This window comes from Gorilla gorilla, chromosome 8, assembly GCF_029281585.2.
Source record: "Gorilla gorilla gorilla isolate KB3781 chromosome 8, NHGRI_mGorGor1-v2.1_pri, whole genome shotgun sequence".
NCBI classification, from domain to species: Eukaryota; Metazoa; Chordata; class Mammalia; order Primates; family Hominidae; genus Gorilla; species Gorilla gorilla.
In genome coordinates this window covers 40754999-40768584 of record NC_073232.2, presented here as the reverse complement: position 1 = coordinate 40768584, position 13586 = coordinate 40754999, and the positions used below count along the sequence as shown (strand labels likewise).

General features: G+C 38.9%; 1 protein-coding gene across 12 annotated transcripts in view; it reads left to right on the top strand.

Annotated features, from left to right (window-relative positions):
- KAT6B (lysine acetyltransferase 6B) overlaps positions 1–13586 on the top strand; it is a 207079-nt gene that overhangs the window by 156757 nt on the left and 36736 nt on the right. For all 12 annotated transcript variants that reach the window (XM_055353381.2, XM_055353383.2, XM_055353380.2 and 9 more), the window contains 2 exons: positions 2736–2897; positions 6683–6776. In XM_055353381.2, the coding sequence (XP_055209356.2) occupies positions 2736–2897; positions 6683–6776 (256 nt within the window). The remainder of the gene's footprint in view (positions 1–2735; positions 2898–6682; positions 6777–13586) is intronic.

Below are 13586 nucleotides of genomic sequence, written 5' to 3'. Positions count from 1 at the left end.
AGTGTGGATAATCCTTTTGGTGAGACCCTAGCAGATGTTGGGACTCCCTCCCATCTGGGTAGATGGCCACCCCTGAAGAACTCTGCTGTTCACAGGAACCCCTTGTGGCCATATGTCTGTCATTGTGGGTTTCTTGAAGACATTTTCTATTTCCAGAATTGATTTAGTAGCAGGCCTTTGCCTCTATATAGTTGCATTGTTTAATTATGTATCTGTTGTCAGTTTCAGCGATTCAGTTAAGCTGAGTCAGTTTCACCTTGAGGGGACCATGCCTTTCTCACAGGTTACTGTCTGTCTGCAGGGCTTTTCACGTTTCTCCTTTATGCTCTTCCCTCCACTTGCACACTTCTGTTGTCTGCTGCCTTTTCTCCTCTGTGACCCATTGTGGTGTGCATTGGTGCTCATTCCTGGGTGCTTGAAACAAGCCTACCTTGTACAGCAAACGTGATGTCCTCTTTCTCTGGAATATAGTTTCACTTCTGGATTTTCTTTTTCTGAATTGTTCAGGCTGAAACTTATTATTCTGCCTTACAGTTCTCTTTATTTCTGGCCTGCAGTGTCTTGCCATCCTATTAAATAAAGGGAAGGTTGTAGGTTTCTCACATGGACCAGGCTCCTTCTCAGACAGGTCTGGGCCCACTAGTTTTTCCCCAAGACTGATCAGAGAACACGGGAAACTCCAGTTGTGTCTTATGATTTTTTTAAAGCTTTCTCTTTTCTATCAGCTCTTTCGGTAAGCTTGGAGGAAGAAGGGTATTGTTGCTGGGAAGATTAGGTGATATATTAGTTCTTACTAAAGGCTAGGCATAGGGTTTCTCAATCTGGGCACTTTTGACATTTCAAGCTGGTTAGTTCTTTGTTGTAGGGGCTATGCTATACAGCGTAGGATGTTTAGCAGCATCTCTGGCCTCTGCTAATTGGATGCCAGTAGCACCACCACCCCCTCCAGTTGTACCAACCAAAAATGTCTCCAGACGTAGCCAAACATCCCCTGGGGGGGCAGAATCACCCCCAGTAAGAACCAGTGGGCTAGAAGGAAGGCTGAATACACGTTGCCTGATCTTCCTGTTGGTATGCTATCCTGCCAGCCCCAGCCAGCTGAGGTGACAGAGCTGCTCACAGTTGAAGCTTAGCTAATGTCACAAGTTCAGCTTTCCTATTGGCTCCTTCCTTGATGCCTTAGATCTTTCCTTCCAACCAAAACATTATTTCTCAAAGCTCAAAACACATTGTTGGCCTTAAGTAATTATTTCATAAATCAGCATGAGTCAGCACTGGGATTGAAGCTCTCATAAATCCATGGAACGTCTTCTCAGGGGCAAGGGAATCAGTCTTGTTAGGATGGTAAGAATGGGCTGTTCTTTCAGGGCAGGTGCTTTTGGACCATCCAGAGATGAGAGGGGAGACATCAGAAGCATGTATGTAAAATTCACTTAATATGAATAAGGAGTTGGATTTGATAAGTACTGAGGTCCCTATTCTAGAATCTGAGTTAATAGAGTATAACATTTGGGCAACTTTTCTCCTAGCAGTTTCCTACAAAACTTATAAAATAAAGGAGGAATAATCACACATTACGATTTTCTGGCCTTCCCTTTCTTTATTCCTCTTACACCTTTCACAACCGATCAGAATTTTCTTCAGCACTGTCATCTCTGTATTTTTCTGGTTCACAGTTATGTATATCTCCATCTTTCCTTTTTGTAATATACTACCATTTCCAAAAGGGCCATACTCTCAAATACATGTAAACTTCCTTTAATTAAAGGGAGAATTGTATCCTCTGTGCCCATTGCCCATATTTGATTGTGTTGCTATGTATGGGACCTAGGTTCCATCCGAGGGAAATAGTTATATGAAATCTAAAAATAATTTGTGCAAGATGAGAACCCGTATGGTCCACAGGAGACCTGAGAATGGTCAAGTTCATTGTTTCAGAGCTCTGGTTAGCAAATATCCATTTCCCTTAAGAAAAGTGCTAGGGAAATTCTTCTTGAATCTGCTGTGTTTTCTATTTTCAAAGAGTAACTACATTTGATCAAAGAAATTGGCATCTGTGCCTAGCCTCCTGTCTATAGCCATCAGTATCACAGCTTGATTCTTTTATTTTGAAGAGAAGTAGACTATAATCATAGTGCTTATTGTAGGTTGAAATTCATATCACTTTCTCTGTAAGTATTCCCAACATAGATATTTTATCTTTTCCAATTATATTTAAGATGATGCTTGGGATAAAACCAAAATGGAAACCTCTTTGCTAATCCACACTTCTGAGGAATCAGAATAATACAGTTCATTTATTTTAGTTTTATGTGAAACCCTTTTGAAACAACATAAAGTTTAACTTACTTGAGAAGTATTTTGATCTGTTTATATTTCCTTAATACAGATTTATTTGGTTCAGATAGAGAGGACATGCCTGATCATTTTTAGCTCAGAATAAATTACAAGTAAAAATTACTCCTTTACTAGTGGTTTGGCCCTTCTTTGGTAGCTTAAAGAGAAATTTTAACTACCTTAAATGTACCCTAATTTAAGAGAAAATGTGGAATTCTGATTTGCCAGTGACAGCTGTTTTCTGGTTAAAGCTGTACTTGCTTAATAGAGTGTTTTAATCTCCCAGTTTAGGATTTGGAAATAAAATGATGTACTTTCTGAAATACCATATAGAAGAAACAATTTTATATGGTGCAGTATTTTTATGTTAAATAATGTTGTCTGTTTCTTTTTGCTAGGTTGATGGGAATATGAGCAAAATTTATTGCCAAAACCTTTGCTTGTTAGCCAAGCTCTTCCTGGACCACAAAACGTTGTATTATGATGTCGAGCCATTCCTTTTTTATGTCCTTACAAAAAATGATGAAAAGGGCTGTCATCTGGTTGGATACTTCTCTAAGGTAAAACAAGAGCCAGCATGACCTTCATTTTCTTTTTCAAAATGTTTTTGGTAGAGCCCAATTCTTTGAACAGGGCTTTTTCATTACTATAATTTGAATAAGTGACATGTGTTTTTGAAAAGCTCAGGTTCTTGTTCAGAGCTCATTTTAAAAGATGAAAACAAAAAACATGGTGCCTAGTAAGTGTGTAAAGGACTTCAGCACTGTGTGCCGCCTTGATGACACTCTAATTGCTGCTTTGTGGACCACTTAGCGTCTTTGATTTTCTCAGTGTTTAGCTTATTTCCGTTTTCCCTTTAAGTGGTGTCAACATGAAGGTTTCAGTTTAGTGTAGCATTTAAGAGAGAATTCTCCTTTCTCCTTGTTGCCTTCCCTCTGTGGTCAACAGTATCTCAGTGAGTTAGGACGCTGGCATTTGGACAGTCAAGCTGATAAAATGACTGGTTTTACACTTTTGTCTCTTATTCTCTGTGCTATGGTTTTAAGTTCTAAAGCAATCTCACCTTTAGAAAGCCTAAGTATCAGCCGGGCTCAGTGGCTTACGCCTGTAATCCCAGGACTTTGGGAGGCCGGGGTGGGCGGATCATGAGGTCAAGAGATAGAGACCATCCTGGCCAACATGGTGAAACCCCATCTCTACTAAAAGTGCAAGAAATTAGCTGGGCCTGGTGGTGCACGCCTGTAGTCCCAGCTTCTTGGGAGGCTGAGGCAGGAGAATTGCTTGAACCTGGGAGGCGGAGGTTGCAGTGAGCCGAGATCGCGCCACTGCATTCCAGCCTGGCAACAGAGCGAGACTCCATCTCAAAAACAAAACAGAACAAAACAAAACAAAACAAGAACAAAGAAAGCCTAAGTATCTCTGGCTGTTAGAGTGAGGAAAACAATCGACATATTGAGGGGACGGATATAGCTTGTCCTTTTCACTGGTTCAGAGCAGTTCACTCACATTCTTCTGCTCAAAGGCTTCTAAGAAACAATAACTCCTTTGCAATAAAGGAAAACTGAGTTTGGAGATGTTTACCAGGTAATGACCTTAACTTTTCTGAGGTACCTAGGAAATAGTTAAATGTACCAGGATGGTACATAAATAGAGACAATAATTATGAGACTTTTAGATAGAAGGTCCAAACTCTCTTATTTATGATACTTTTTTATATTAGGTGATACATGAATTTTAATGAATCTGCTCTTGCACAATGTAAATGGGATGCTTTATAGAAGTGCCATTTTAATGAAGTTTCAAAAGATAGAATATATGTGAAGGTACTTGCAAACTATAGCTATCCTAAATTTAAGAATCAACCCAAAGATCGTAAACAAAAATAAGTAACAGCATTCATGGAAAACTGTCTCAGTGTTTTAATCCACATATTTGGTAAAGCTTTAAAATGAAAAAGAAGAAAGTTAATTTGCACATTACAAATTCAAAAGATGATAGAGAATTAACACTGAATAAAACAATAAATAGGAAATCTATATGATTAATAAATAAAACACCTTACCTTTTATGTAGGTTTGTCAAGATCATTCTTCTCCAGAAACTTAAAAAGAATAGTGGTTGCGCCCTTGCTGTTAGAAAATGGTGTTTCTTTCATTGTCTGTGGATTTAAACATAGGCTTAACGGTGCCCACCTTCCTCGTGCTGCACTGACCATCCCGCTCCTGGGTCTTGTGTTGGCTGCTGAGTAGCAGCCATGTGTAGAGTTGGTGGTGATTCTTGAAGTTTGAATTTCTGCCTCTCTTCCTGCCAGGGTACCCAACATTTTACTCAGAACTAGCTCAACTTTTCTCATAGTTTCTTCTATAGCATGGCAGCAGCTGCTGTTATTTCCTACTATTCTGGAATACTAATATGCCTTGGCAGTATAGTGAAACAAAAATTAACCTAAAGAATAAGCATGTTAAAAGACTAGATGAGGCCAGGTGCGGTGGCTCACGCCTGTAATCCCAGCACTTTGGGAGGCCGAGGTGGGCGGATCACGAGGTCAAGAGATCGAGAGACCATCCTGGCCAACATGGTGAAACCCCGTCTCTACTAAGAATACAAAAATTAGCTGGGCATTGTGGCACCCTGTAATCCCAGCTACTCTGGAGGCCGAGACAGGAGAATCCCTTGAACCCAGGGGCGGAGGTTGCAGTGAGCTGAGATTGCGCCACTGCACTCCAGCCTGGCAACAGCAAGACTCCATCTCAAAAAAAAAAAAAAAGACTAGATGAAACTAAACCGTATTCTCACGTGTCAGCTGGATTCTAGAGGACTCTGGCCCTTTGGAGCTATTCTTGAACCACATTCTAGAGGTTATTAGAACTACAGTTCAAGGATAGCCAGAGAAGGGCTGGAATGACCTGGAAAGGTTCATTGCAAATTGTTACATGCATATGACTTTCCAAGCACATAATAGATGGCTGTAAACAGAAAGGAAAGAAGGATTAGTTATTTTATTCATAGCTTAGAATTTAGCTGTAGTAACATGTTAAGCTGCACGGAGGGGAAGAAGGATCACTACTATATTGGATCTCAAAAAACTCCAAAAGGTGGAAATGGTTCTGGACAAAGAAAGCAGTGGTATCAAGGATGAATTCTCTTAACCCAGAGTACATTTCTTTTTAGAGAGAGTGACCCATTTGTCTAACTTTGCAAAACAGACGAATTACTTGAACCTTCGCCATTGATGTGCACATCCAGTGAGGGACAATTCATCTTCTTAGAAAAACTGACACACATTGCTTCCTCCTCATTTTTTAGAGGCTCCATAGACAACTACAAATGTGCAAAAGTTGGGAGTACATCTTTTTCACAAAGAAATCTTCAGTTCTGCCCTGTAGGGTTTTTTCCACAACGATCTCCTGTGATCTTTCAAATTGGTTCATTAAAGATCTGGGTGTTCTGAAGTAATTCTTTGGTGTGGTCTGTACCATTTGTGGTCAGTCTTATTTGTGGTTTATATTTGGCCAGAGCATCCACGACCTCAAAAGCCTTTTCCAGATCTCTGTGTAGGTTTTGGCAACTTCTGTGTACCCTGAATAAAAAAATACTGCCCTGATGCCACATCCCATGAAAGTTGCAAATTCTTCTTTAACTGTAAGAGCTGTTTCTTACCATGTTCTACCCAGTCTTCCTCCTGGTTTCAAACTGTTGGTAATATTTTGGTCTAACCTTTGTTTGGAGGCTTTAGGATTTCTTGTTGTTGTCTTTTTGTTTCATTTTATTTTGTTTTCCTGGTTTGAAATGCAGATTATTTCTCTAGCTTTTTACATTGACTTTTTATTCATAGGAGAAATATATGTGTGCACATCTACCCACACAGATACTGTTTTAGTTTCACTGGGACATTTGCCCAAAGGCAGAAGACAGATTGCTGTTGCAGAGTTGTAGATTATTATTATATTTAGCAAGATAGCCAGCTAAATCCTAACTTACTCCACTGGGTGACTCCCTGGGATGTTATTTTCTCTATCTCTGAAGTTATTTGAGCAAGGAAAGCATTTCTTTTATACTGTCTATATTCTGTTTTATTTGGTTCATATATTTCCTTGGATTCTTTATGCATATTTTATGGCACTGACTTTCAAGAATAAAGATGTAGTTGAGAGGCATGTCAGAGTCGATGGTTTGTTGTTAGTTGATAGTTTGATTGATTAATATAGTAGGATTTTTCTGCTTGATCCTGACCTAACCCATTGGCTTTCTTTAGTGGACAGTTTTACAAGGACAGTGGCAGGTGCAGGGAATTGCCCACTTCAGCAGGGCTCTGACATACTTGATCTGTTTCTCCTTCCCTCAGGAAAAGCTTTGCCAGCAGAAGTATAATGTCTCCTGCATAATGATCATGCCCCAGCACCAAAGGCAAGGATTTGGACGGTTTCTCATTGATTTCAGTAAGTGAAGTACTTTATTTACTTTCATGATCCAGGAAGCTGATGGCCGTTACAGGAAACAGTAAAATATAAAACTTTATTTAACCTGCATTGTTGTTTTTATCAATAGATAATGGGTTTTCTATTTATATTTACATAGGTTAGAACATCTTCCTCAAGTGAAAAATGTACTGCTGCTCAGTGATTGTACTCTAGGAAATTGAGACTAGATCTCTCGGCAGCAGGCCTCATGCACAAAGCCATTACCCTGAATGAACCGACAGAATTACATTCCATTTTGTGTTGCTCATGCTCATTAGCACCAAAAGAGGCAATTATTCGTGATTAAAGCTAAAGGAAGTATTATTTGAAAGGATTTTCAGCTCTCTAAAATTTTGCCTGTAATCTTGTACAGTACAAAGCAGAAAAGGTATATTTCCATTTAGAAAAATAATTTTCTAGGCAGCTTATCCTGGGCCTTGCTAGTAGAAATAACTCTTACCTTATTTTGTTAATTTCCCTTTTCTATTATGGAAATTAATACAGTGTTTGTATCTAGAGGTTTCCCAAGAAATATTTATCTTATACACACTCATATCTTCTGAACCTTCTCAGTTAAAACCGGCATAATATATAAAAGTATGCACATGGATAATGTTTTTAAAAATGGTACGTTTTTTTTTCTCCTTGTTTATATTATACTGGATGTGTAAATGTTGTGTTAAGGGTACATTTGGAGAATCAATTTAAAATATCTAGATAACATGATGACCAGATATCCCATGATAATAGTCATTTCTCGTCATGTAAAAATCTGTCACTGGCCGGGCGTGGTGGCTTATGCCTGTAATCCGAGCACTTTGGGAGGCAGAGGCAGGTGGGTCACAAGATCAAGAGATCGAGACCATCCTGGCCAACATGGTGAACCCCATCTCTACTAAAAAATACAAAAATTAGCTGGATGTGGTGGCACACACCTGTACTCCCAGCTACTAGGGAGGCTGAGGCAGGAGAATCACTTGAACCCGGGAGGTGGAGGTTGCAGTGAGCCGAGATGGTGCCACTGCACTCCAGCCTGGGTGACAGAGTGAGAGACTCTGTCTCAAAAAAAAAAAAAAAAAAAAAAAAAAAAAGTCTGTCGCTAGGAACCAGGTGCTTCTTGATTACCAGATTGCAGTTTATCTGATTATTAACTGAAAGGAGGAAAATTTAGGACTTTGCACAATCTTCATCAGCTACATCAGATGCAAAAACCACAATGTAAATGTGCTTACAGAAAACCATGAAGAAATACAGTGAATCTAAATCTATATTGTTAGGTATTAAAAGATTAAGGTCTGATTAAAGTGTAAAATAACTGAATAGCAGTTTTGGACTGATCTATATGATTTATTGACATTGAAGAATATGATTCTTTTAAAAGAAGACTTTTGATTATTTTTCTCTTTTTAGATAATATTTTTAGTTATTTATTAATTACCCTAGTCTTATCTATACTTTCCTGACCTAATTATCCATGAAACCAGTAATCCCAAGGAGGGCCACCTTACCAAATGCAGTGTACCATTTTTATTTTTATAGAGTCCTAGCTGTAATCATTTCTGAGGGCAAAACCATTTATCTTGTTCTCTAGTTTTGTGTGGCTACCATTCATAAGTATTTCATAAATATAGTTTCTGGTATGCATAGCAGCCATTCAAGCCTTAAATGTTTGGTCATATCTATATGCCTACAGAATAAGGCAAACTCCTTAGCTCAATATTTAACATCTTCCAACATCTAGTTCCAGCCTGTCCTTTAGGCTTTTTCATCTACTAATCTCCTTTTTCTCAAATAGTCTGAGCATGGTCCTATACCTGTATTTTTTGTCTATTCAGTCCCTTCCTTGAAATGATCACCTCGTCCTTTCCTAGACTCCATCTGTTCAAAATCCTGCCCATTGTTAAGAACCAGCTCAAGAATCGCTGCTTTTTGATCCCACCTCCTGGAATTTTATCTCATACCTTTATTTTATCTTATACCATATTCTATATGGTGTCACACTTACACTCTGTTCACCCTTTTATGATAATTATTGATGGAGGTTTCATACTTCCAACTTCTCTGTATCCACTAGGACAGTTTCCTTTATAATAATATGTATTAGATGATATAAATTAAATTTTATTGATATAAACTAAATTTCCAAATTGATATGGTTGCTGTCCACAATCATTGTCTACCTAAAATTAAAAAGGAACTGGTACTTACTAGGTAAAAGTTCAAGCTCTAAATTCAGTAGTATCTTATTTGTACAGCATGATCTGGCACTAAGGCCTTCTACATAAGAGAACAATCTGGTAGCAAATACATTATCTTCAAATGCTATGTCTTTTTTTTAACCATTTTAGTGAAAACTGTTACTAGAATCTACCTTGTATTATTAAACTACAGAACACATTGAAACCTTTTCTCAGTGGCTCCGGGCCACCATGATGAATGCTGTCCACCAGGATGTGAGCAGGCAAAGCAGTGCTGAGGGTGTGGTTTTTTCTTTTCTCTTTCCTGTACACCTAGCATTGCCCCTACTGGAGTGGGTTAAGAAGTGCAGTGAAAGATTTGAATAAAGTTGAAGAGATTGGTGTTATTTCCTCAGAGAAGGGAAAACTAGGGGGAGAATTTTATAGCGCTCAAAGAAAATGGGAACTGGTGTAAACCCAATAGAAATTCAATTTAAAACCAAAAGAATTTCTTGGCTATAAAAGTTTTAAGGAAGATAGAGTAGGCTGCTGAAGAAATTAATAGCACCTTCTCTTGGAAGTTACTTAAAGTAATAGTAGATAAATATCTTTCCAGAATGATTGAAATCCAGCCTTTGAAGGTAGGGATGAGTCACATGACCTCTCATGATCATTTTTGATCTCATAATTTGGAGCCCAGGATAGAAAGCTAACTAGGGTTACAGGTTTTCTAAAATCTGCTCTGGTTTTTTAAAGGACTTTTTAATGGTTAAATTTATTTTATTTCTATTTGGTACATGAGCCTGGGGCCTTTTGGTCAGGGATGTATTTTCAGTAAGTCAAATGAGGTTGTAAATCAGGTAGATCTTTATAATTGCCAGTTTAGTAAGCTGAAACACGATATGAGCAGGGAGAAAGATATAGCCGCCCACTTGCACACTTGATCACAGACATGGGTGGAATGTGATGCACTGTGTGTGTATACACGCTCCTAGACTTACAATGGGGCTGTGGGCTGATAAACCCATCATAAAGTGAAAATATCATAAATTAAAAATACATTTAATACACCTAATCTACCAACCGTCATAGCTTAGCCTGGACTTTAAATGTGCTCAGAACACTTACATTACCCTACAGTTGGGCAGAATCATCCAACACAAAGCCAATTTTATAATAAAGTGTTGAATATCTCATGTAAGAGTGTTGTACCACATATCACTAGCCCAGGAAACGATCGAGTATGGTTTTTACTGATCATACCATAGTAAAGTTGAACCATTGTAAGCCAAGGACTGTCTGTATAAAGAACTGCAAATGCAGGGCTTTGAACACTGTTCTTCAGGGCAGCAGAGTGAGGTGGAATGGTCATCCATGGGACCATGTGCTGCTTGCAGAATAAGTCATTTGTATGTCACTTCCTAGACCAGCTTCTCTGGGATTTGTCAGAGCAAGGCTCCCCAGGAGGCCATTTGCAGAGTTTGGCCAGAGTGAGTAAAGGGCACCAACTCCCAATCTGCTTATAAACTCCCTAGTGGGTTTTATGACTCTTTGCCCACAATTGGAATGGGTGGAGGAGAGAGTGACTATCATGGATTGGTTGAGAACGCATTCCTTCCTCTTGGATTCTAGGATTCCCTTTCTCAGTCAGAAAATTTGAAAGTCTTCCCCGTCTCTGTCTGTAAAGTCTTTCTATCTCTCTCTCCCTCCATCCCCACCAGACAGTTCAGAACTTCAGAGAACTCCCTTGCCCACAAAACATTTGCAGTTCCTACTTCAGAGCCTCACACCGTCAAGGCAAGGAGCTCTTCTTCTCCCAGCCACTGCTGAGCACTGGGGGCCCAGAGTGCTCCCTCCCAAGCCCTGGACTGCTTCTGCTGCTGGGGCTGCCCAGCAATGCCTTATCCATCTCACTATTTTTTTCTTTAATTTTGAAATAATTTCAGGCTTAGAGAAAAGCTCTAAGAATAATACCAAAATTTCCCGTACATTGTTGCACATGTTCACATTTTATCACATCTGTTTTCTGCTCTATTATTCTCAATCTCTCCCTTTGTTTCTCTTCTCTCTCATATTTTCTTTTCAGAATCATTTGAGAGTAAGTTGAAGATGTGTTTCACCTTTACCCCTAAATATTGCAGTTTTTCTACAAAGATGCTCTCATATATAGCCACAATACAAATTATTAAAATCAAGATATTAAAGTAATTTATGCACATTGTTCAAATTTTAAATTTTGCGAGATTATACTGATGTTCTTTCTGGAGGAAAAGAAAAATCTCCTACTCCAGGATGACATGGAGTATGTAATTATGTCCCTGGGGCCTCCTTTAATCTGGAATAGTACCTGCTTTTTGTTTTGTTTTGCTTTGCTTCGTGTTTTCCATGATTTTGATATTTTTTAAGCATACAGGCCATTTATTTTGTACGGTGTGCCTCAATTTGGGCTTATCTGATGTTTCCTCACGATTAGACTTAGGCTGTACATTTTTTGGCAGGAATACCATAGAAGTGACCGTATGTCCTTCCCAGTGCATTTCATCAGGATCATATGATAATACATTTGTCTCATCACTGGGTTAAGGTGGTAACTGCCAGGCTTCTTCACTGTGAAATTACCATTTTTCGCTTTGTAATCAGTAAGCATCTGGTGAGAAGATACTTTGGGATTATATAAATATCAATTCTCATCCAATTTTCACTTCCTAGTTTTACCATTCACTTATGGCTCTTATGTAAAATAATTATTACTATGATAATTACCAAATGGTAATTTTCTAATTCCATTCTTTCTACAACTTACTAATTGGCATTCTAGAAGGAAGAATTGTTTCTTCTTCCCCATTTATTTAATTTTTTGGTATAATTATGGGTTTTAATTTTATTCTATAGGTTATAACCTGTCATTACCATGATTGATTTTGATGTTCCCCAAACATCAAATTGTCCTGGATTTATTTAGCAGCAAATGTTTCAAGTGGGTTCTTGTGCCTTTTCCACATGCTTCCATCCTGTGGATTCTTCCTTCCTTTCTGCCACAGCATGATGTTCCAGATTTAGCTTATCCTTTTCTTAAGCCAGTCCTGGAATCATCCATTTCTCCCAAGCCTTGGTTCCTTATGGTGGAGAACAGTAGTTAGGAACCAGGATCTGGGCTGGGTGCGGTGGCTCATGCCTGTAATCCCAGCACTTTGGGAGGCCGAGACAGGCGGATCTCTTGAGGCCAGGAGTTCAAGACCAGCCTGGCCAACATGGTGAAACCCTGTCTCTACAAAAAAACACAAAAATGAACCGGGCTTGGTGGCGGGCGCCTGTAGTCCCAGCTACTTGGGAGGCTGAGGCAGAGAATTGCTTGAACCCGGGAGGTGGAGGTTGCAGTGAGCTGAGATTGCACCAAGCTGAGATTGCACCACTGCACTCCAGTCTGGGTGAAAAAGCAAGACTTCATCTGTTAAAAAAAAAAAAAAATGGAGGAAACCAAGTTCTGATCACTTAAATGTGTCCATTGCTGCTTGGGTGTCACTGCTTCTAGCCCTCTCAGAGGACAGAGCTAGGATAGCATGCATATTTATATCCATGTATGTGCACATATACATATGGGTGTTATAAACACATATGTGTGTACACACACACTCCCTTCATGAGTTCAGACCATTCCAGATCTGCGCCACCATACGGTTGTATTCTGTCTTTCCCTCTTCCCATGTAATTCCTTTCTCTGACAGTGAGAACCCTGACTTCCATTACCCACAATATGCTTATGTGCTACACCCTAGAATACACAGTAAGTAGTTTCAGAATTGCTAACTCATGCCATTGTGAAAAACAAACCTCTTAAGTGGAGGTCAATATTTATATATGGTTCCTTTTGGCTTTACCCCAAGTGTATTTAGTCAAAACACTGTGTTTAAATGTTACTTGAGTTAGTTTTTCTCCCCCTTCAGTGTTACTGTAGTATTCATTGGAATACAATTAGGCTTATTTGTTTCTGTTTGTTTTTTATTTTATACTTGTTACCTTTTTAAATTAGAATGTAAAACATTAACATGATTTTAAAAGTGGAAACTGTATTAAAGGGTATTCTCAGTGAATGTGCCCTCTCTACCCATTCCCATTCCCTCATCCTTTCCTGCAGGTCTCCAATCTCATTAGCTTGTAATTTATCCTTCCTGTGTTTCTTTGTGTACAAATGAGCAGATAGATGTGCATTTTTCTAATTTCTCCTCCTTTCTAACACAAAACGTAGCATACTATAGGTAGTCTTTTGCATTTTGATTTTTCCAGTATATCCTGGAAATGACTTCATAGAGATTTCTTTTCTTTGACAGCTGCACTCTACTCCGTTGCATGCATGTGTATAGTTTGCTTACCTGCTTTCCTATCTATGGGTGTATAGGTTGTTTCCAATATTTTGCAATTTAAAAAGTAGTGTCATGAGTAATCTTGGGCATATTTTGACTGATAGATACTTAGGCAGCAGTTACCGTATATTAGATATCCTTTCAGTTGTTAGGACTCTGTTTGGCTAGGTAATAAGTGAGCAGATAATGAATTGTCTTTTACTCGGGCCTGCAGAGCCAGAATCCTGGCTGATGGGCAGGATACAAAACCC